At 38.6% G+C, this 21,501-nt stretch overlaps 1 protein-coding gene across 1 annotated transcript; it reads right to left on the bottom strand.

The window, feature by feature from the left end:
* Positions 1-5,871: 5,871 nt before the first annotated feature.
* On the bottom strand, positions 5,872-21,299 carry ABHD10 (abhydrolase domain containing 10, depalmitoylase). The gene is made up of 5 exons (XM_019448326.2): positions 21,019-21,299; positions 18,182-18,365; positions 12,432-12,543; positions 11,774-11,911; positions 5,872-7,155 (listed from the first exon to the last, which is right to left on the bottom strand). Exons 1-5 carry the CDS (start codon positions 21,158-21,160, stop codon positions 6,811-6,813), a joined length of 921 nt encoding a protein of 306 aa, XP_019303871.1. The 5' UTR covers positions 21,161-21,299; the 3' UTR covers positions 5,872-6,810.
* Between the last annotated feature and the right edge of the window lie 202 nt (positions 21,300-21,501).

Below are 21,501 nucleotides of genomic sequence, written 5' to 3'. Positions count from 1 at the left end.
CATGCAGCAAATATGATTTGAGCGCTTAACTATGCCAAGTATTGTGCTGGAGAAGAATCAAATCGAATTCTTGCCCCTGGAACCAGTTGACTTGGGCACATTAGATAAAGCAATTCTGGTGCACAGGAAGGTAATCTTTGTCCCTGCGCAAAATTGGTTGAAAGCTAGGCAGGGAATGACACCTCAAATAATACATGTATGGAGAGGAATCTCCTACCCACTGGGGCCTGGACTAGTGAAAATGTAATCACTTTGTAGACATGTGGGCGGTATGCCTGAGAAAAAGACTTTGTGGTCAGTAGCTGAAGGCCTGGAGAGAGAATTTTGAAACATAAAGGTCTGGGAGAGAATCAGCTTTGAGGAGAGCAGTGGGTTTAGAAAAAGGCACAGAAAGGACTCAATAATGCTGAATGGAATCATCGGTTGAAGAAGCTCTAAAGACGGCAGAACTGTCTCTGAAGCCTTGGGGCTTAGGGGAAGAGCTTAGAGCAGGGAAATTGTCAGCAGAATATTGGAAGTTACTGGGTTGCATCTTGGGTGGCAGCAGTAAGGTCAATGAAGTCCAAACAAAAGACATGTTACTTTCTCTGTGGCTGGAATTGCTCTAAGGAAGAGGTTGGCTTGTTATATAAAGCTAAAAACAATTCTGAAAGATGTACATGTACATTTACCTTCCTTTTTCTTTTTTCTCTTCTTTCTTCTTTCTTTCTTTCCTTTCTCTGTTCTTTCTTTCTCTTCTATCCTTTTTTCTCTTCTTTCTTTCTTCTTTATTTCTCTTTTCTTTCTTTCTCTTTCTTTCTTTCTTTCTTTCTTTCTTTCTTTCTTTCTTTCTTTCTTTCTCTTTTCTTTCTCTTCTATCATTCTCTTCTTTCTTTCTCTCTTCTTTCTTTCGCAGATCTTTTGTACCCATTCCCTTCCACTGTAACAAAGTAACTGCGACACTTTAAGTGAATGATTGAGCTCATGGTTCTGAAGAGGATACAGTGGCAAAGAGCGGGAGCCACAACAAGAAGTAGGTGAGAAGTGTCCAGCAATCCACAGGAAGTTGTCTGAGAAAACAATGCTTGGTCCCTGGGAGATACGGGATCAACTCAACATTTACTGAGTGTCTACTAGTATTAGAGTTAATTTTTTCAACAACTTTTTTAAAGGGCCTATGTATCTGAGTACCAAAAAAATGCATGAGACATGGCAACATGGTCTAGTAGCAAAGTTAAACTGGTAAACAATAAATGCGAGCCAGGTTTCATGCTAACAACGTGCACAAGGTGCTCAGAGGAAGGGGGTAGGGGATTGGAAAAAGGGTTTATAAAGGAGATGACTTTAAGCCTCAAAAGATGAATGGGTGTTTGCCAGGTGAATGGGGAGAGGTGTTGTCAGGTGGATGGGTTGCAGCAAGAGGGGTTGTGAGCGTCAGGAACATGGCTGGCAAAGGCAGCTTATTTAGTCAGGTGCAAATGTTCTAATGTCAACAAAACATAGGATTAAAGAGAAGAGACGCACAGGAAGAAAAGTAAGGCTTGGATGTCAGGCAAGCTCTAGACCATAAAGTTGTCTGCTTGCAAGTGCCCATGGTTACATTTTCAGGAATGTTGAGAGCCACTTGTCACTCAGCCATTACAAGCAATTGAATTATGTAAATTTACACTTAAGTAATTTACAAATATTGAATACTCAGAACAGATCGCTTTTATTTTATTTTGCTACGTATTACTATTGCCTGTGTTTTTTGAGAATATTATTAGGTTTACTGTCTCTATATGGTGTATATACTATGTAATGGTTTGCTACTGGCCACGCTTCCCAGCTTCGGTGGATTCAGTGACATCACAGTGGTAGCTTCAAACCGGCCGTAACGGGAGTATTTATGGCATGGATGTTGGCAAATTTGTAAATCAGCGTGTTCTTGTTTTGTTTTCTTTGCCTGGAAAGCTAGTTGTTAAATATTTACCAGACTTGCCTGCCACTGGACTTATGCAAAACAGTTTGAATTTTTTCACTGAGAATGAGAATCATCTGATTGATTTGGATGAAGGAAAAGGGCGTGGTCAGTATGACTCACGAATTTGACCTGTATAACGGGTGATGTGGTGCCGTTATTGTAAGGGGACTTGCATGGGGGGAGGTCCATATAGGGGGAAGATGACAAGGTTCATCCTAACTGCATCTGGAAGCTACCATCCATCCCAGCTCATTAGATAGTTGATTTTATGGGTCTGGGGCTCAAGACAAAAGTCTGGAGTGGAGGAATGAACTTGGATCACTGCATACGAGTGGGGTTAAAACCAGGAGCAGGGGTGCTTAAGCAAAGTAGCAGGAGAAGAGGGCCAGGGTTAGAACTCATGGGAATGCTCACGCTGAAGCAGTGGGTGGTGAGAAGGAGGAGCCAGCAAATAAGGGGACACAGCAGAGTCAGAGCTGCCTGGGGGTAGGCAATGTCAGCACAGAGCTCCTGACCTCAGTGGTCCTTTGAGAGAGGGAGGCTGGCATATATGTGAGAATCTCAAAACAGTTACGTTCTATCAGAAAGGTGAGAAGAGGGGCGCCTGTTCAGGTTAAGCGTCCGACTCTGGATTTCAGCTCAGGTCATGATCTCACGGTTCAGGAGTTTGAGCCCTGCGTAGGGAGTTCAAGTCTCACGTCGAGATTGGGATTCTCTCTCTCTCCCTCTCTCTCTATCCCTCCCCTGCTCATGATCTCTCTCTGCGTCTCTCAAAATAAATAAGTGAACGTAAAACAAAAAAAGGTGAGAATAGAATGCACAGAATGAACTAACTTCTTAGAAACTGAGGTGGATATAAGTTGGGAAAGGCTTTCACTGGGGAACTGACATTTGATTTGAGCCTTTTATTTTATTAGTATTGTTATTTTTAATTTTTTTAGTAGAAGAAATTGTTAGCAAACCCCTGAAAGCCCAAGAAAAGGGAGACCCCACATGTCTGGAAGGATAATTTCCTCAAAAGACACATTTGGTTAAAAAAGAAAAACTGCCTGCCTCTTCCTAGGTATATTCTCTAGATGTACCAAAGTGCCACATTAAAACAATTTTTTTTAATGTTTATTTATTTTTGAGAGACAGAGAACGAGCAGGGGAGGGACAGAGAGAGAGGGAGACACAGAATCCGAAGCAGGCTCCAGGCTCTAAGCTATCAGCACAGAACCCCACGTGGGGCTCAAACTCACGAACTGTGAGATCATGACCTGAGCTGTAGTCAGTCACCTGACTGAGCCACCCAGATGCCCCATACATTTTTTTAAATCAAACCAACCATACTACATGATTATGTTTCTAAATTAAAGATTACTTTTAAATGTGTATTTAAAAGGGATCTTTAAAAGGTGTATCTAACTTCCTCCCATCTTCTTTCCTTCAGAAAATAAGAGTTCCTTAGTTATTTGGGTTTTGTTTTTTTAAAAGTCTCAAATTTAATGAAAATTTGCATATTCCCTTTGGGCACTGAATAGTTAGGTGGCAGAGTCGTGTTCTCCTTGCCATCTCCATGTTTTCTAAAGCTCAGCCATGCCCAAGGCTCTTTTCCTCCTCTCTTCCACACAGAACTTTCTATTGACTGTTCAGGGAACAGCATACTGTTTAGATTTGGTCTGGAGATGTCTCTAAGCTCAACAGATGCAGCAAAAGCCAACGTATTCGGTGACCTCACTTAGCCTTCCTTACGTATGGCGTTTGCCTTATCTCTTTCTACTGCACATGCTGACATTGTTAAGAAGGGTCATGTCACTTTTAACATAATGCAGGAGTTCCAGGGGACAAGGGACTGAGGGGCTGCTGGTTGTTCAAGCATTTTCTGTGTCCCTGGATACATGGCATGGAGTGGTTTTAGAGAAAAAAGAGAGAGAGCGCTTTGGGGAAAAAAACCCACTAATTAACGATGTACTAGATACAAAATCATTTGGAATTTGTGATGTTACCTTCTGCAAAGCTAGGTTAAATTTTAAAATTGGCTTTTCCTCTCTTCAGATAGTGAAGGGTCCTCCTCCTCCCCTTTTCTAACCTTTGAAGGTTTGAAAGGATAGCACACAACTAACAGGCGAGTGAGGTGTTGTGGAAGCCCCGCCCACTTCCTTGCCTCTTTTCCTTTCTAACCCGCATGAATTATGTCCACCAGTTTCTCACCGGCCTGTGTTCAGTGCACAATAAACGTGAAGAGGCAGTGACTCCTATGTGTATGTGTCATTGTTCTAAATGTACAGTAATTATTTAATCCTTATGCTTTTATTATCTAACTTTATGTCCTTTTGCAGCTGAGGAAACTTCCAGGTTAAGTAAATTGCTCTTTCAGTGTTTGTAAATGGTGAGCCAGGATTTAAACCCACACTGTATAGTCTGTCCCTAACTGTTATGCGTATTGTATTGCCTCTACAGGTGTGCTGCAAATCTCTAAGCATGCTTATTACATTACGATGTTTAACCTCAGAAAACTCTCAGGCGCAGGGCCCTTTTCTCTTGTCTTTTGAATCCTTGTGCCTAGGCAGTATCTGGGCGGAACAAGCCCCAGAATGGCCACCCTGCCTTCTGCTGTCAACTCACTCTAGCACCAGGCACCGTGGCACATGCGGGATTCACGTGCATTTGATTGGTAAATGATTTCTGTTCAGTATGAAAGGTAGCTCCTAGATTGTAGTCCTTGAGGACATTAGCCTGTTTAGTGTCTGTGTCAGGGGTCCTGAAGGCCACCCATAGGTTTGATGATTTGTTAGGATCCACAGGACCTAGCACATAATTCTACTCACAGCTATGCTTCGGATACAAAGCAAAATCTGTCAAGGAAAAAGGCACATGGGGTGAAGTCTGGGGAAATGAGGCACAAGCTTCCAAGAATTCTCTCCCAGTGGTCCTGCCAGATGAGCTGACGTTCCCTCGGTCACGAGTTGTGACAGCACAGGCAATGCTGTCCACTGGGTAGTTCGCGACATTCAGTGCCCAGGTATTGGGAGCTGGTCCCTTAGGCACTCTCTGCCTGGCACCTACCACAATTCCAGGCTCCCAAAAGGAAAGGACTTCAGCACAAACCATACTGTTCATACAATGTCAACAGTTTAGGTGTAGTGAGCCACGTTTACCAGTTCTGGGAATGGCGGAAACTTCCTAAAAGCCAAGTTCTCAGATGCCGGTCAAGGGCTCACCTTGTAAGCAGGCCTCTCTGAGGCTAATTCTTTGGCTCAGGAATTTCACCCCAAGAATTTTCTCTATACAGGTCACATTATCAACTTAGTAAGTTTCACTTTGACAGACATAACCTAAGGCTAAAGGAAATCCAGCCAAACTTAAAAGCTAAGACACCAGCTCAATAATATTAAGGCTCACTATTGCACAAGTCCATTTTAGTTCTTGAAAACACCTTTATAAATTGCATTTCATATTTTCTTACTGTCTCTGCACTTCAGAAAGCCCTGACTTAGATGGCAATCACTTGGCCATTTGTACTTAAGGCACATTTTATTAGAAAAGGAAATGTTTCTGCAAGTAGGCAAGAATATATAAGGATTAACTGCCTCTTCAGAATATGCAAATACTCCATTACTAAGATCAAATCCCATTTAAATGACAGATAAAGTCAAAATTTAGAAGTGATAGATTTCCTTTGTATCATTGTGAAGTTTTGAGCCTTTGAAAAAGGACAACCTTGGTGCACCTGGGTGGCTCAGTCGGTTAAGCATCTAACTCTTGATTTTGGCTCAGGTCATGATCTCACGGTTTGCGAGACCAAGCCGAGTTGTACTCTGTGCTGATAGTGTCGAGCCTGCTTGGGATTCTCTCTCTCCCTCTCTCTCTGCCCTTCCCCCACTTACATACATGCACGCTCTCAAAATACATAAGCTTCAAAAAAAAGGATAACCGTAATTTTAAACTCAAATATAACATGTAGTATTTAATAGTCATATTCTGACGTTTTGAACTTTATCGTACCTCATTTTTTCCAATCATTTCAGATTTACTTCAATAAACATTGTCCTGTATTTTGTGAATAGCATTTTAAAATCAGAAGCAATTTTACAAATTTCCATATATGATCGACGACAAAGGACAAAAAAATTCAAGCTTTATTAACAATTCTAAGTAGAAGAGAACACAATTAAGAGCTGTCCTGGTTAACATAAGCATTTAGCAAACAAATTACCTCGAATAAAAAAGTAGGAAATCTTTTAGTAATAAAAAAAAATCAACACGCAACATGGACAGACCTAGAGGGTACTAGGTTACGTGAAGTCAGACAAGAGAAAGACAACACAGTATTATTTCACTTTTATGTGGAACCTAAAAAGCAAAACAAACAACAAAGCAGAAACAGACCCATAAATACAGAGAACAAACTGGTGGTTGTCAGAAGGGAGAGGGTGGGGGGATGGGCAAAAATAGGTGAAGGGGACTGGGAGACACAGGTTTCCAGGTACAGAATGAGTGGGTCACGGGATGAAAGGCACAGCAGAGGGAACAGTCGGTGGCACTCTAACAGTGCTGCATGGTAACAGGTGGCAGCTACATCTGTGGTGAGCATAGCATAACATATAGAGCTGTCCAACCACTATGTTGTATCCCTGAAACTATTATAACACTGTGTCAACTCTACTTCAATTAAAAGAAATCAAGGATCGAAGGAAGAAAATTTTCCAGATGGCAGCTTATACTTTCGTCACAATTTGTATCACTTATCTCATACAGCGTTAAATAAATACTCATGTGATATTTACAAAACAGAGAGATAAGAGGAAAAAACCCAAGTATCAGGGTCTTTCACCCTTCTTGCAATTTTCTGGATCCGTTAATTCATACCAACTAAAAATGTGATTCTAGTTAACTACAGTTGAAAGCTTATCAATTAAGTCATCAATAGTGTAAACAAGAAGTTGAATGTCCGATTTTTCCTTCATTCTGTGATCACTGTTTTTTCGGAGGATGACATCTACATCTTTGCTGACTACTCGGTCGGCAACCTGTATGGATGTATGCCAAGGTACGATGTCATCTTTCATGCCGTGGAGCAATCTTATAGGGCAGTTCACAGGAATAGGGCTATGTAACAAGCAGTGGTGTTCAGCTTCTTTAATGAAACTGTACTGAATGTCATAAACTCCTTTTTCACTGTATTTTGATGGCATGCTCCACACACCTTTCATCTCTATTTCCTTTTTTACCTATTGGGAAAAATGAGGGGAAAAAAGTATTTATACAACACTAACAAATGCAATAGTCTTAAACAGTCTAAGAAAAGCAGTCCTAGGAGGAAAAGAGATAAAAATGTAACAATGATAATTATCAAAAATTAAACACTACGTGCAAGGAGCTGTGAAAGGTACTTTACACATAGTTGTCTCCTAAGATCCTGATAACAACTGTTATTATTTCATTTTTACAAAAGAGGCTATTGGAATCTAGAGAAGTTAAATTTCACGTTCAAAGCTGAAAGGTAACAACTGCCATTACCAGGATTCAAATTAGATTTAGCTTTATTAGGTAACATCTTAAATCGGGTGTTACTTCACCCCAACTGAAAGGGAAAATGAAGGGGAGAAAAAGTAATTTCTGGGAATCAGTTCAGGCATCATTCATATTATATAAACCCTAATCTTAGGAATAACAACTGTTTAGATTTCAAAATCACAAACTAAAAGTATCTGTATGTGAAGCTACTAAAATGGGGATGGGGAAAAAGAAGAAAAGAAAGAATCAAGCCCAGAACTAAAAATGAAAAATAATACAGTACTTACTCTGGGACAACCAAACATGTGCAATTTCAGGCTAAATGTAAACAAAGGAAAAAAAAAAAAAAAAAAAAGAAAAGGAAAAAAAAAGAAAAGAAAAAAAAAGTACTGTTTTCTTTCCAGAGTCCTAGGGAATGAGAAAAAAACGTGTTGTTCTGGATGACAATGAAGTCTTCCAGATATTTCCTGAAAACTGAGCAAGGATATCATTTCTACACATATTTCCTTAAGATGAAACACCGGGTATCTTTGGATTCTTGAAGAGTTTTAATTTTCTAGACTATAATTTGTGTTAAATAATTTTCTTTTCTTTTTTAAAAAATGTTTATTATTTTGAGAGACAGAGAACACAAGCAGGGGAGGGGCAGAGAGAGAGAGAGAGAGAGAGAGAGAGAGAGAGAGAGAGAGAGAGAGAGAGAATCCCAAGCAGGGGATTCTGCACTAACAGTGCAGAACCCAAAGTGGGGCTCAAAAATCATGAAATGAGAGATCATGACCTGAGCTGAAACCAAGAGCTGGATGGTTAAGCAACTAAGCCACACATGTGCCCCTTAAACAATTTTTCTAATTAGAGTAACATATACTCATTATAGAAAATATGGGAAATACAGAAATTATAAAAAACAAGCAATCATACATAATCCCACCTCATAGATATAATAATCATTAACATCCTGGCTCATTTCCTTCCAGTATTTTTTCTCTATGTATTTGGTTTTATATATGTAATATGTAAAACAGATATTACCCATTCACATAGAGTTTTCTATGTTGCTTTACTTATTTCATACATATATTTCTGGGTTTAAAAAAATTCTATGAAAAGTTTTTTGTTTTTTTTTTTATGAAAAGTTTTTAAAGGCTGCATAGTAAATAGTCCATTATGCTAGATCTAAACTAATTAACTTGATTATTTCCACACTGCTGGATACTTCCATTAACATCTTTGAGCACAAAGATTTATTCGTATATAAATAAATTATTTGGAAAGATTATCAGAACTTGAACTAGTACATGAAGATGTAAACTAAAAAAAAATTTTTTTTAATGTTTATTTTTTTTGAGAGAGAGCGAGCAAGCACGAGCAGGAAGGGAAGGGCAGACAGAGAGAGAGGGAGACACAGAATCTGAAGCAGTCTTCAGGCTCTGAGCTGTCAGCACATAGCCCAACATGGGGCTCGAACCCAAGAGCCGTGGGATTGTGACTTGAGCCAATGTCGGACGCTCAACCGAGCCACCCAGGCACCCCAAGATGTAAGTATTTTTAAGGCTCTTGAAACCATATCATATTAAGGGAATTTCTGACTAGAAAAACAGGTGGACATCTTATCAAAAATAAAGAAAACTATAAGGATAGAAAAGCCAAATATATTGAAAGTTTTTGTATTTAAATTTTCAATAAAGATATTATGATTTTTTCCATGTTTAAAATTGTTAATTTATTACAAATATGAAAAGGAAAATAAAAATTTAAACAGTAAGATATATGATATAATCTATATGTATTTAGGCATTTTAATGTGTTTTTTAAAATTCCAGAACGATTTATTGATTCAGTGAAAAAGCTGCATAACTGAAAGCTGTACTCCTAAATACGTCTTCAAATGACTTGAAATTAAGGAAATTCTAAAAAACTATAAAATGTGAATCTACATGAATATTAAGGCAGTCTCTGTATTAAAACAACATGTATATGCTAAGTAATTTGGATGTAAATGAAAAAAATTAAATTAAAAAAAAAGAACATGTGAACTGGATATTTAAAGCAAAAATGATATTCAGTGATCCTCAAATCCTCAGGATCATTCTCCTGAATTTGTAATTTCAGTAATTAGAACTTAGTTTCATTGGTCATTAGATGAAGTGGGAACCATGCTAATTTACGGATACAATTAATAATAGCTGCATTTTAAGCATCCCTGCCCCCCAACCAGCTGTTATCTGCCACTGAAGTGAATGAATACTATCCATTTGTAGAACAAATTAACTTTATAGAATGTTATATGTAATTGAACTCTCAAAAAGTTCAGAAATAGCAAAAATATCATTAACTGAAGAAAATGTACAATATACATTAAGTTCTATGCCAATAAGAAACCACATCAAGGTGATGTGGTTGAGAAGCTTGTATTCCAAACAGCTGTGCATCTATCTGCCATCCTCTAGTGTTCAAAGGAGGCAAACAATCAGAGTCAGTTCCTACGCAATAAGCAATGCTGAGTGTTAACATTCCCAGGGCTAAAGATGATAGTAAAAATCACCACTTCTGCTCCCTTGCCATTGTTAGAGCTAGCTGCTTCTGTGAAGAAGAGATAGTGGTCCTACTGTCCCTGTTCTTTGCTTACATGCTTTTAAGTTAACATGCTTCTATTCACCAGCATTTGCTCGTCTGATTTAGGATTAGCAGAGACATGTCCTGATTTGCAGGTATAGACCTTCTCAGTCACTTAGGGGATTACTGACCATATGCTCCATGAGTGACGTGGATACACACATAAAGAATAATGTACAAAGACCTTGTCTTTTACCATAATAACAACACAAAATTGTTTAATCACCTTCTTCCTCATCCGCTATGTTCTTTAAATAATTTCCTACCAGGAGAAGCACCATTTAATTGAGTTAGAGGATGGAGTAAGGGCTTTAAGGTTTATATGCAGAGATACAATGGTAGGAGTATTTAACAGCATCGAACATTGAGGCACTATGTATGAGAAACAACTAAGAAAGCAAAAAAATTCAGAAATCTGAGGTAAGTGCAAGGAAGACCAGCTTTGCAATTTTAGCTCTCAGAGGAAATTACATGAAGAAACTGCACATGCAGATAATAACATTTCTTAAGGGGCTGAGAGGAACGTGGGCTGAGAAGAAGCTTAGGACAGATAGTACATGGCACTGGTATCAATGCAGAACTTGAGGCAAAAGTCAACAATATTCTACTATTCACCACTACATAGGCCTTCTTCCTTCTCTTTATGTCCTTTCCTCCTCTACCTGCTCTTCCACTCTCCAGAGCAGTGGTTCTCAAACTTCACGGGAGGGGCTGGTTAAAACAGATTGCTGGGCCACACTCCTAGTTTCTGACTCAGTAGGTCTTGGGTGAAGTTCAAGAACATGCATTTCTAACAAGTTCTCAGGTGACGCTGATGCTGCCGGCCTAGTGAAAACACTCTTTGAACCATTTGAATAGAATGCTTTTCTTTCTTTAATTTTCTGTGCCTCATCCTGCTAGGATCATAGTCCCACAGGTGACATTTAGATCCTTAGGAAAAAGACACCCAGAGAACTCAACTGACTGCAAAACAACAACAAAACACACAAAAATAAACAGCCATTACCCATTATTTCTTTATCCCTGCAGATAACCGAAGTGCTTAAACATGTCTAATAATAACATTAACAAATAAATTATTTTCATTTACTTCATAAACCTCATTTCGACCATGATTTACTAAAGTGCATGGTAATAATGAAAAGCACATTTTTTTAAAAGGTGAGAATTAGTAGAACAGAATGCCAACTCCATGTCTAAGCCAGGAGTCACACACCTCATCTCCTGTGTGCGGACTCTGATGGATGATAACATGTACGGGAGAACTCTGCCGGGAGATGCTCTGAGGCTGCTCTCAGGAGAAGAAAAAAAGTTTCATAATTGATGAGCCACGTCTAATGTGGTCGTAAGAATAGGTACTATTTCCCATATGCCACAAAATAAGAATAAAAGGTACAAAGAGAGATCACAATGTCCGATCCAAGTAAGTAAATGTGATTAATAACGAAAATGTTGCTAAAACAAGAAATTTAACGTGTGATTTCATTAATGTGGCTGAAATACGTGGCAGAATGACTTGAAGGGACTGAATGAAGAAAAGGAGACCTTGAACAAGAGCCCAGTTACATAAGGCAAAGAGATTATATACAAAAAGGCAGCTAAGGCAAAAGATGAGCCAGCACAGGAAGTCAAAGGACAGATAACACATGAACAAACATCCAAAGAAAGAAGAAGCAGAGCTATGACAGGAGGCGTACGCCGAGGTTGCTTGTGACCCACCTCAACAGGGAGCTGATTAAACTGTATCACTAGGCCATCTACAGCTGTGGCTATACCAATAAGAGCAACGACCTTTTGTGGCCTTGCGATTGCAGCATGAAGCATAAGCCATCCACCGAGGCTAGATCCAACAAGTATCTAAAAACAAAAACACACAGTTATATTTATTTTTTTAATTTTATTTTAGAGAGAGAGGGAGAGACAGAGTACGCGCGCACCTGTGAGCAGGGGAAAGGGAGACAGAATCTTAAGCGATGCGGGGCTCAATCCCCTGACCCCGGGATCATGACCTGAGCCGAAATCAAGAGTCAAACGCTCAACTACTGAGCCACCCAGGTGCCCCCAAAAGATACACAGTTTTAAAGAGGAATTTCTTTTTCTTTTCTGTAAGGGGATTCAGTAATTTATGTATGTACTTTTTTCTTCTATATCCATTAGCTCCCAGGCTTTTAATATTTGGCACAAAGTAGAATTAAAATTAGGATTACAAGGTAAAGTAAAATGCCACTTACATTTTATGAGAAAGTGAATAGAATAATTTTAAATCAAATACCAAAATTAATTGTTAAACATTTTAACTATTAAATTTTCATAGCTAAAGAAACAGCTCAAAAAAAAATGAGGTTAGTCAATAATTATATTTAACACAAATAGTCACCTGTGGTCCTTCAGCTAAGTCATCAATTATAGAAAGAACATCTTTTCTCCACTTTCCCACTGTGCATTCTTGTAAGTTACCATCCGAATTTCCAACTCCTGAGTAATCAAACCTAGAAAAAGGGGAAACATATATCTATATCTAGATATCTGTATCTAGCTACATATTTCTCTGATTTTTAAAGAAGACAGCTCATTTATCATTATTACAATGCTTAAAATGTATTAAAATAAAGCAATGAGGTCAATACATATTTTAGCAGATCCAACTGGCATAACCTTCAAATATCACCCATGTCCACTCACTCTCTCACCTCCTCCACTGCTAGCAGCCTGTCCATGTCACCGTCTTCTCTGCCGTAGTGTAATAGTCTCCTAAGTGTCCCTGTGTCCATTTTCTACCCCAGTAGTCTATTCCCCATGTAGCAGTCAGTGCTCTTTTTAAAACAAAAATCATGTCTTGCACAAACCCTTCAAAAGCCTTCTACCATCTTTAAACAAAACATAATGAGGCCTCTGACTACCTCTCTCATTTCATTTCTTACAGATTTCTTACAGTTCTCTCCCTCCCAGATGAATTCTCATTTGCCTTCTTGAAGTAAACGGAATATACCACCCAGGTTTTGCTATCAGCTTTTCTTTCTACAGGGCATACTGTATCCCTCCAGATATCCACTTTGATTGCTCCCTTGCTTCATTCAGGCCTCTGGCTCAAATGTTACATCTCCAGAGATGCCTTCTCTGACTACTCAATGCAAAATTGTGCTGCTTTCATCATTCTCTATTTCCTTACCCTGCTTTATTTTCTTCATGGCAAATATTGCTACTTGACATATAAAAAATTTGATTATTTGTTTATGGTCATCTCCCACACTAGAATGGAAGCACCATATGGGCACAGGCTGTTTTGTTCACCGCTGCCTTCCCAATGCCTACATCAGTACTTTGCACATGATAAGTGCTTAGTATTTACTAAATTAATAAAAGGGAAAGAGGTAAATCAAATTCACGATCATCAACTCATCCCCCTAGTTTGCTTCTTCTTCCAACTGCCTAGCTCTCCAGGCTCCAAGTCTGTCGATCTGTGCATTTTCAAGGCCTCAATTCAATAGACCAGGAAATACCGCATCACATCTGCAGATTACCTAAAACCACAGTCATACTGAACTACTCCGATCCCTGGACAGACCCTTTTATAATGCTGGGCCTTTGCATCCTGTCTAGAAAGCCTGGAAAGCCTTCCTTCCCACCCAAACTCCTACTCATCCCTCAGTCATGTCACCTCCTGAGGAACTCTGACATACACTCCCTCAGTCACTTTCTTTTGTATGTACTCACTTAACACTTTTCATATTATGTAGTAATCAGGTCAAATATTTGTGTGACTAGAATGTCAGTTCTTGAAGAGCAGACTGTTTCACTCAAATTTTTTTTCCAGGATGCCAAACACTGCTTGCCCTGCACCATCCTCACTCACTCTCGCTTCTTCCCATTCACCTCTTTCTCTGCAATATGGTAAGACCAGTATCACGCTGCACATCTTTGTCATCTTTTTAAAAAAAATTTTTTTAACATTTATTTATTTTTGAGAGACAGAGCATGGGCCGAGGAGGGGCAGAGAGAGAGAGGGAGACACAGAATCCGAAGCAGGCTCCAGGCTCTGAGCTGTCAGCACAGAGCCCGACGCGGGACCGAACTCATGAACCATGAGATCATGAGCTAAGCTGAAATCAGATGCTTAACTGACTGAGCCACCCAGGCGCCCCACATCTTTGTCAACTTAAACCTGGCCTAGCATAGTAGCCTCCTGTGTCTGTCCACTCTTTCTCCAAATGGATCCACTTTATACATGTCAGGTTTTTTTCTGAAACGTTTTATTGTTATGGAATTAACTTCAGCGGTTCCCCGTAACATACAACATAAACATTCAGGGGTTTAGCCTATTTTTTAGACCCTTATATTCTGGTCTTCTCAGATTGATCATTTATCATGTCATCTGAGGAAACCAGTGCTTTGGCCCAATTGATCAACTTGCTGTTACTAAACTGGCTCTTGCTTTCTGTTCCTGTTTCATGCCTCATACTATTTCCATCACTGGGAGTACCTTCTCCTTTCACCTTCACAGCTCATCCTCTCAGAACTTAGTCCAAACAAATTTTTTTTTTTTCCTGGAAAAACTTCCCCCAGACAAGCTGAAGAAAAAATTCTTACCTAATGAAACTTATACAGAATTCATTTTTATCAGTCACAATCAATTTTTATACCCTGCTCTGTAAGACAGTTTGTATGTGTGTGATGTGCCTCATCATTCCTGTGAGACGGTCAGATCCTGGTGGGGAAACACCATTCTTTGTTTTGTGTCTGCATTCTTCCCAGAGGTGAGACACCTACACCTCGCACACAGAGTATGATAACACATACTAAATAAATAAAAGTGGAAGGTAAAAATAAAAAGAATCACTTGATTCAAATTTGAAGTGTCCAGGTTTCTCTAATTCTTAAAATCTGATGAAAACTAATAAATCCTAGTGTTTTTAGTGTACATGTAAGAATATATATGTGACACACAGCATACACACATTTTCTTAGGGATTTACGAGTCATGGAGGAAGAAGAAATTAAATTTTTCTTTGTTATAAAGTGAAATGATTTTGGACCCTTGGGAAATCGTGTAACAAGGCCACTGCTCACATCTCAATCACAGCCATTATTTCCCTTCAATCCAGAGGACATAGAAAACAGATCCAGGAGAAGAGGGAAGAAAGGTACCAGCTAATCCTTTTTCCTCCCTTGGCGGGCAATCGGGCATCTCTACTTGCTGCATCTTTCACAGCTGCCTTCGAAATATATGATGCAGATGCAGAATACAAGTAGAAACCCTTCAAAAAGGAAAATATAAACACCTGGTGATACTAAAAGGTACAAGTAAAAAATATAGTTCACTCTTGCTGAACCCTAACCAAGGGACAAAGACAATTCAAACATATTCAGCTGTTGGGGCACCTGGGCAGCTCAGTTGGTTAAGCGGTCAGACTTCGGCTCAGGTCATGATGTCAAGGTTCGCGGGTTCGAGCCCCGTGCCCGGCTCTGTGCTGACAGCTCAGAGCCTGGAGACTGCTTCAGATTCTGTGTCTTCCTATCTCTGCACCTCTCCCACTCACACTCTGTCTCTCTCAAAAATAAAAAAACAAAACTAAACAAAAACCAAACATATTCAGCTATTTAGGACTTTAAAACAGCAATGGGTGGGGCAAGGAGCGGCTGGCTGAGTCAGTACAGCATGAGACTTGATCTTCAGTGTGAGTTTGTGCCCCACTTTGGGTGTGCAGCCTACTTAAAAAAACAAACAAACAACAACAAAAAAAACCCCACAGGCTGTTCTAGCAGCCTCAACACTCTAGGACATATTCCCAAATCTAGAATTAAATATTCTATGGCAAATAACTATGAAAGAATACCAGCCCTAGCATCGTGTGCTATATTCCTGAGCTCTGACTCAATCTTATGTTAGGCATGGTGACAGAACATCAAAAAACTGTTTTCATATAGTCATATGTACCATTTCTTGTATAATATACAAAACCATTTCCTCATTCAAGATCTAAGATTTTACAGCCAAAAACATAAAAAAGGTAAACTGAGAAACTGGAGTATATATAAAAGATAAAATCTCCAATAACAAGCTACAATGCAATCAATAGTTAATAGTGATTAGGTTGCAATGAAGTTTGATAAAAGCAAATAAAAAGGAATCTGGTCAAATTAAAATTTTGTAGTGAAAGGCTACACTTTTATAAAGGTTTATAAAGATATACTTAGGCTATGTTTTAACACAGAACCAATGAATGGTCTGTACACATTATAATTAATCATGTTTATTTAATACACTTTAAAAAAAGTTTTCCATATGTATTCAAAATAAAGAAAATGCACAGATGTCATGTGTCATAGGGAGATAGGAACTGGTTACAGTGCTCAGTTTCAACTTAAATCCAAGAACTGGTAAAAGGGCAATTTCTTGATTCAAATTCTCTGGGGGATAAAAAGAACGACGGCAATTTTTCTGACTGTATTGTGTTTTGATCAGTGTAGTTTCCCTTCCTGTACAGATCTTCTTCCTTACCCCAATCCTAACATCAGTGTGCCTTTATGAAGTGTTTTTTTTATCCACTTCAATCCCCAGTTTTCTCTCACCTGTGCAATTAAGTATGCTATTCCTTTTGACACAGTATATTCTGTTGAGTATTTCTGCCTAATTTCTCATGTTTTTTGTCTTGTTTCCCCAACCTGATCTTTAAGAACAACGGCCATGTTTTAGAATTTGTTGTATATTTTACAGCACCCAGTAATAGTGCTAGAATGTCTACTTGGAAAAGATACTCCAGTCTTCAGAATAACAGTTAAGTCAGAATAGATTTTTAAAAGTTCTGAGTAGGAAAATGAAACTCAATATGATAAAAAAGAGTAACACTAAATCCATTTAATTGACATAATCTCTGCTAATATGTTGAATAAAATCTAAAAGGTTTTTTGTATTTATGTATTAATTTCTGAAAGCTATATTTTCTAGACATATTGAGTGAATGTTAGTGAAACTATTATTCTAACCATGTAGATGAACAGATTTTTAGGCCATTAGTCCTAGAAAGGATTCAGACATTATTTTTAGTTCATCCTCCTCCTTTTTTATGATGAAGAAAATAGGTCCAGTGTTTATCAGCTGACTCATCTTGCCACAGTTATTGCTGGAATGGATTCTAGTACCCATAATTCTTGAATTCCGGGCCAGCATTCTTTCTATTAAACCATACTATCTTTTCTGGCAAAGTAGACACTAACTAAATGATTGTTTTAAGTAAACAAACCTAATAACGATGTAAGCACACTATTTTACTAAAATAATTACTGGAATGAAATATTAGGAATTATGAAATCAGATTTCGGTTAAATAACACATATCCTCTCTATGCTTCTATACACTCAGACTACAGGAGTGAGGGGAAAGAGAAAACTTCAGTGCAAACATGAATTATACAGTACTAATTTTAGAATACTTTCATTCATTCGTTTATTTATTTATACAGGCATGGAACATCAATGAAAATACCAGGCCAGAGAAATGGAGTTCTAAACTATACCTAACCAAAGGAAAGAATGGGCTCAATATGAGGATGTGAAGTGGGAACTTAAAAGATTGTGAGAGATGAAAAATATACAATATTCTCAAATACATGTATTATTTTTAAATACATATTTTGAAAGTAGAGTTATAAAGAGTGACCAAATAAAATCCCCAATGGAAAGCCACAAAATAATTACAAGACATTACAAGAAAGTCAACTACTATTTTTGATTTGTTGTCCTGCTAGATTATTACATCTGAAGAGTTTAGTTACGAGTTTCTTTTTCCACCAGCATTGTCAGGGTGGCACAAAGACCATTAAAGAAGGTCTTTTTAGGGCTGCATTTGCAATAGCCCTAAATCACAAGGTGAAAGTTTACAGACCATTAAAATAATGGTTAATCCATAAAGACACTGGCATTTGCTACAATTGGTTACAGCAGAAATATCTCCATTGCCATGCTCAATGGTAGTAGTATTTTTCTACTAAATACTATTTATATTTCTACTAAAATAAGTTAATCCATAAAGACACTGGCATTTGCTACAATTGGTTACAGCAGAAATATATCTCCATTGCCATGCTCAATGGTAGTAGTATTTTTCTCGGAGAAATGTGTTGTTCCTACCTTATATAGGCGTGACCTAGAGATTTGCAAAACTCTTCAATCGCCAATGCTTTTGTACCATTCATATTAGAAATATAGCCAGGGATGAAGATAATTCCTGGACTTTTGCCTTTTAGCTTCTTATAAGCCAGGTTTGGAAGGTCTGGTCGACTAAGGAAAGAGACCGATGACTTTGGTCTGCAAGCTAAACAAAGTACAAAAACATAAACTATTGTTTAAAAATACTGTTTTTGGAAAACCATACACAATTGACCCTTGAACAACATGGGGGTTGAGACGCTGACGCCCCCGTGTATTCGAAAATCTGTGTGTAACTTCTGACCTCCCAAAACTTAACTACTAACAGCCTACTGTTGATTGGAGGCCTTACCGATAACATAAAGTTGATTAACACATTTTGTGTGTTGTTTATATCATTATATATTGCACTCTTACAAAAAAGTAGGCTAGAGAAAAGAAAATGTTGAGACAATCATACAGAAAATGTATTTACAGTAGTGTTCTGTTTATTGAAAAACACCAATGTATAAGTGGGCCTTAGTAGTTAAACCCATGTTATTCAAGGGTCAACTGTATATTTTCAATCTTAACTTTCTTAACTTGTCAAATTGATGTCAAAAATACTTCCATTTAAGAGGAAAAACAGAAACAGACTTGAAATATTAAAATCACAAGCCTATCCATGGTATCTTTTGAACTCATATCAAAATCAGTTCATATTTTGAACTCATATTCAAAATCATTTGAACAAGGTCCAATCTCGATTCTTCCAAAATACACAATGAGGTGGAAATTTCAAGGCAATAAAAGATAGAGACTTGTAAAAAAAAAGTTTTCCTGTAAAAAATGCTGCTGTATCATCTGTCCTAAATAGTATCAATTAATGTTCAGATTTAATTACACTAGTTTAAGCCTTCTCTTGTGAGATTTTTCTTTTTAATTTTTTCAGTGTTGGAGGAGTTTCACATCCTCCACTTTTTGGCAGGGAGGGGGAGAAGGCAAAGAAACTGTTTCCAAGGCAGAGGTGCTGTGCTCCTGCTGGTAATACTTGCTCCCTCGCCATCCACAAAATCATGGGCCATGCTAATAGCCTGTCATGATTTTGTATCAGCTGAGGTGGGTTCAATGAGCAGTTACTTTACAAGAAACCTTGAATAATTTATAATAGTACCATTTTAGGAAAAACATTTCTCACAGGACTCTGCAATCACTATGTTTTATTTGTTGGTTTGGCTTTCTGTGAATGGCACACAGATCTTAGTGCAATTTAAGTATAACAGCACAACCGGCAAACCTTATAAGGTACTCTATTTCACTGTTTTTCAAGTTTTTTTCCTTACAATAAAATCTATACTTGCTCTTAAAAAAAGGTAAAGAGATTTTTAAAAAATTAAGTCATTTATAATCCCACCTCCTCCTTCCAAAGAAATTAAGTTTGTGTATTTCCTTATACTCTTTTCCTGAACCAAGAAAATCTCATCTTTTATATGAAATGAAACCTTCCTCCACTTTATTGTGGCCAAGGAAAATATCTCTGCCCCCTCCACGTGAGTTGACAAAAGCTTCCTTCATTTTGGGTTTGAGAAGTTGATTTTTTAAAAACTGAATTGAAGGCCTTAAAGCTATCCCTATTACATGTAAGTATTTCAAAGTTTCACTGTATAGTGAAATATGCAAAATTAAAATTTTTTTAGTGAAAACCAGGGCTAGTGGGGGCCAGTTATGTTGGTTGGTAGGTTGTATCAGCAAAAATGTCAATTTCCTAGTTCCTTAGCTCAGCACTCAAATCCTTCCTATTGTCTTCTCAATATTACATCTCCAAACAGAAATTTCTCCTCTGAAACAGTAATTTACTTCATTTTGGTGAGTTTTAAGTGGAGGGGTTCTTAACATTATATCCATAAATGATCTTTGTACTATAAGGATTAGCTCAAAGCCTGATGCATAAATCCTAAATGATGTGCTAAACGGATGAAAAAGTATTACAATTTACTTAATGAATGGACATACTATACTTCACTAGGGGAACTTATATATATAACAAGCCTTTAGACTGTACATAATTAAGTGTAAGTTAAACTGATTATATACATTTAAAAATTTTAACCAAAGCAAAGGGTGTCAGCAATGACAGTTCCCATTCCAAGCACAATGCATCTGACAGCTTGTACGCCAAAGGTGTAAAAACAACAAAACTAGAGAATAAAAAGACACAATTCAGAAAGACTATATATACTGGGGGTAGGGTGCTATGGAGAAGAATCGAACACAAGTTGAAGAAAATATTCTGATGCTCTCATTTTTGGTACAAATTCTAGTTTCCTTTGTAGAGTAATGAATATGCTTTTCACTGAGCGGGAGCATCGAGAAGGCAAAATCAGAAATTTGGCTTGCTCACGGCGTATACACTTTCACACACACACACACACACACACACACACACAAAGTTCATACTATAAATTTCCCAAAGGGAAGCAAGGTCAGGTCCCAGCATCCTAACGGAGTCAAGATCTGTAAAGCCCTTAGACCAGAAGACAAACGAAAGAAAAAGCAACTAATAACCAAACGCACATCTTAAATTTTTCCTAGCGTTGGCGCTTAACACAGGGAGGCAGGCACAGAGTACGATCCTTAAGCTGCAGAGCGTAAAACTCCAGCAAGGGCCGGCAGAGTTCTTCCTACAGCTTTCACCAGAATTGCTGAAAGCGAGTAAAACTAGAGTACTGAGAACGGGGGAAGAGCATTTTTAAATAAGGCGCCAAAAACGCACTAGACAGGAACGGAATGAACTCCAAGTTCGAAAGAACGCGTACTTCTCCCGCCTTTCGGACACTGACCTGGGACCCACCGTGGCGTCCGCTCCGACTTCCTTGCAAGTAACGCGCTGAGGCCACGGTAGAAGCCTAAGAAGACGGCCTCTCTGCCCCACCTCCGACGAGGTACCCAAGAGCCCAGGGTAGCCATGCCCGCCCCCGCCATCTTCCCAGAGGCCCTTGAGTAGCGTGCTAACCCACAGAGTATCTCCCAGCACACAGTAACCAGAACTGCGCATGCGCCGCCGGCCGGAAGCCGGGACTTGCTAAAGAGTTTCAACTGAGGGCGCACATGCGCGGAGAGTCGTCGCTCTGGCGAGCCTCTCGCAATTGGACGGTTGGTTCTACAAGGAGTTTTTGCCTGTGAAGGCGTGGAATGTTTTGAGCAGCCTCAGTAGGTGATTTTCTCAATTGGTTGTTAGCTGGCTGTTAGATAGATAGAGGCGCGGAGAGGATCCGTATCCAACGTTCCTAGATAGGAAACCATCTCATCATCCCGAGGACACT

Source organism: Panthera pardus, unplaced genomic scaffold (assembly GCF_024362965.1).
Source record: "Panthera pardus isolate Hobbes unplaced genomic scaffold, ASM2436296v1 HiC_scaffold_16, whole genome shotgun sequence".
Classification (NCBI taxonomy): Eukaryota; Metazoa; Chordata; class Mammalia; order Carnivora; family Felidae; genus Panthera; species Panthera pardus.
This window is presented reverse-complemented; position numbering and strand designations above follow the sequence as displayed.

Excerpts from the sequence above, each read along its gene's own strand:
- ABHD10 (XM_019448326.2), bottom strand. The coding sequence starts at position 21,160 with ATGGCGGGGGCGGGCATGGCTACCCTGGGCTCTTGGGTACCTCGTCGG. Across the intron at positions 18,366-21,018 it reads GACGCCACGGTGGGTCCCAG|CTTGCAGACCAAAGTCATCG; the intron begins GTCAGTGTCCGA and ends TACTTTGTTTAG. Across the intron at positions 11,912-12,431 it reads ACTTAGCTGAAGGACCACAG|ATACTTGTTGGATCTAGCCT; the intron begins GTGACTATTTGT and ends TTTTGTTTTTAG.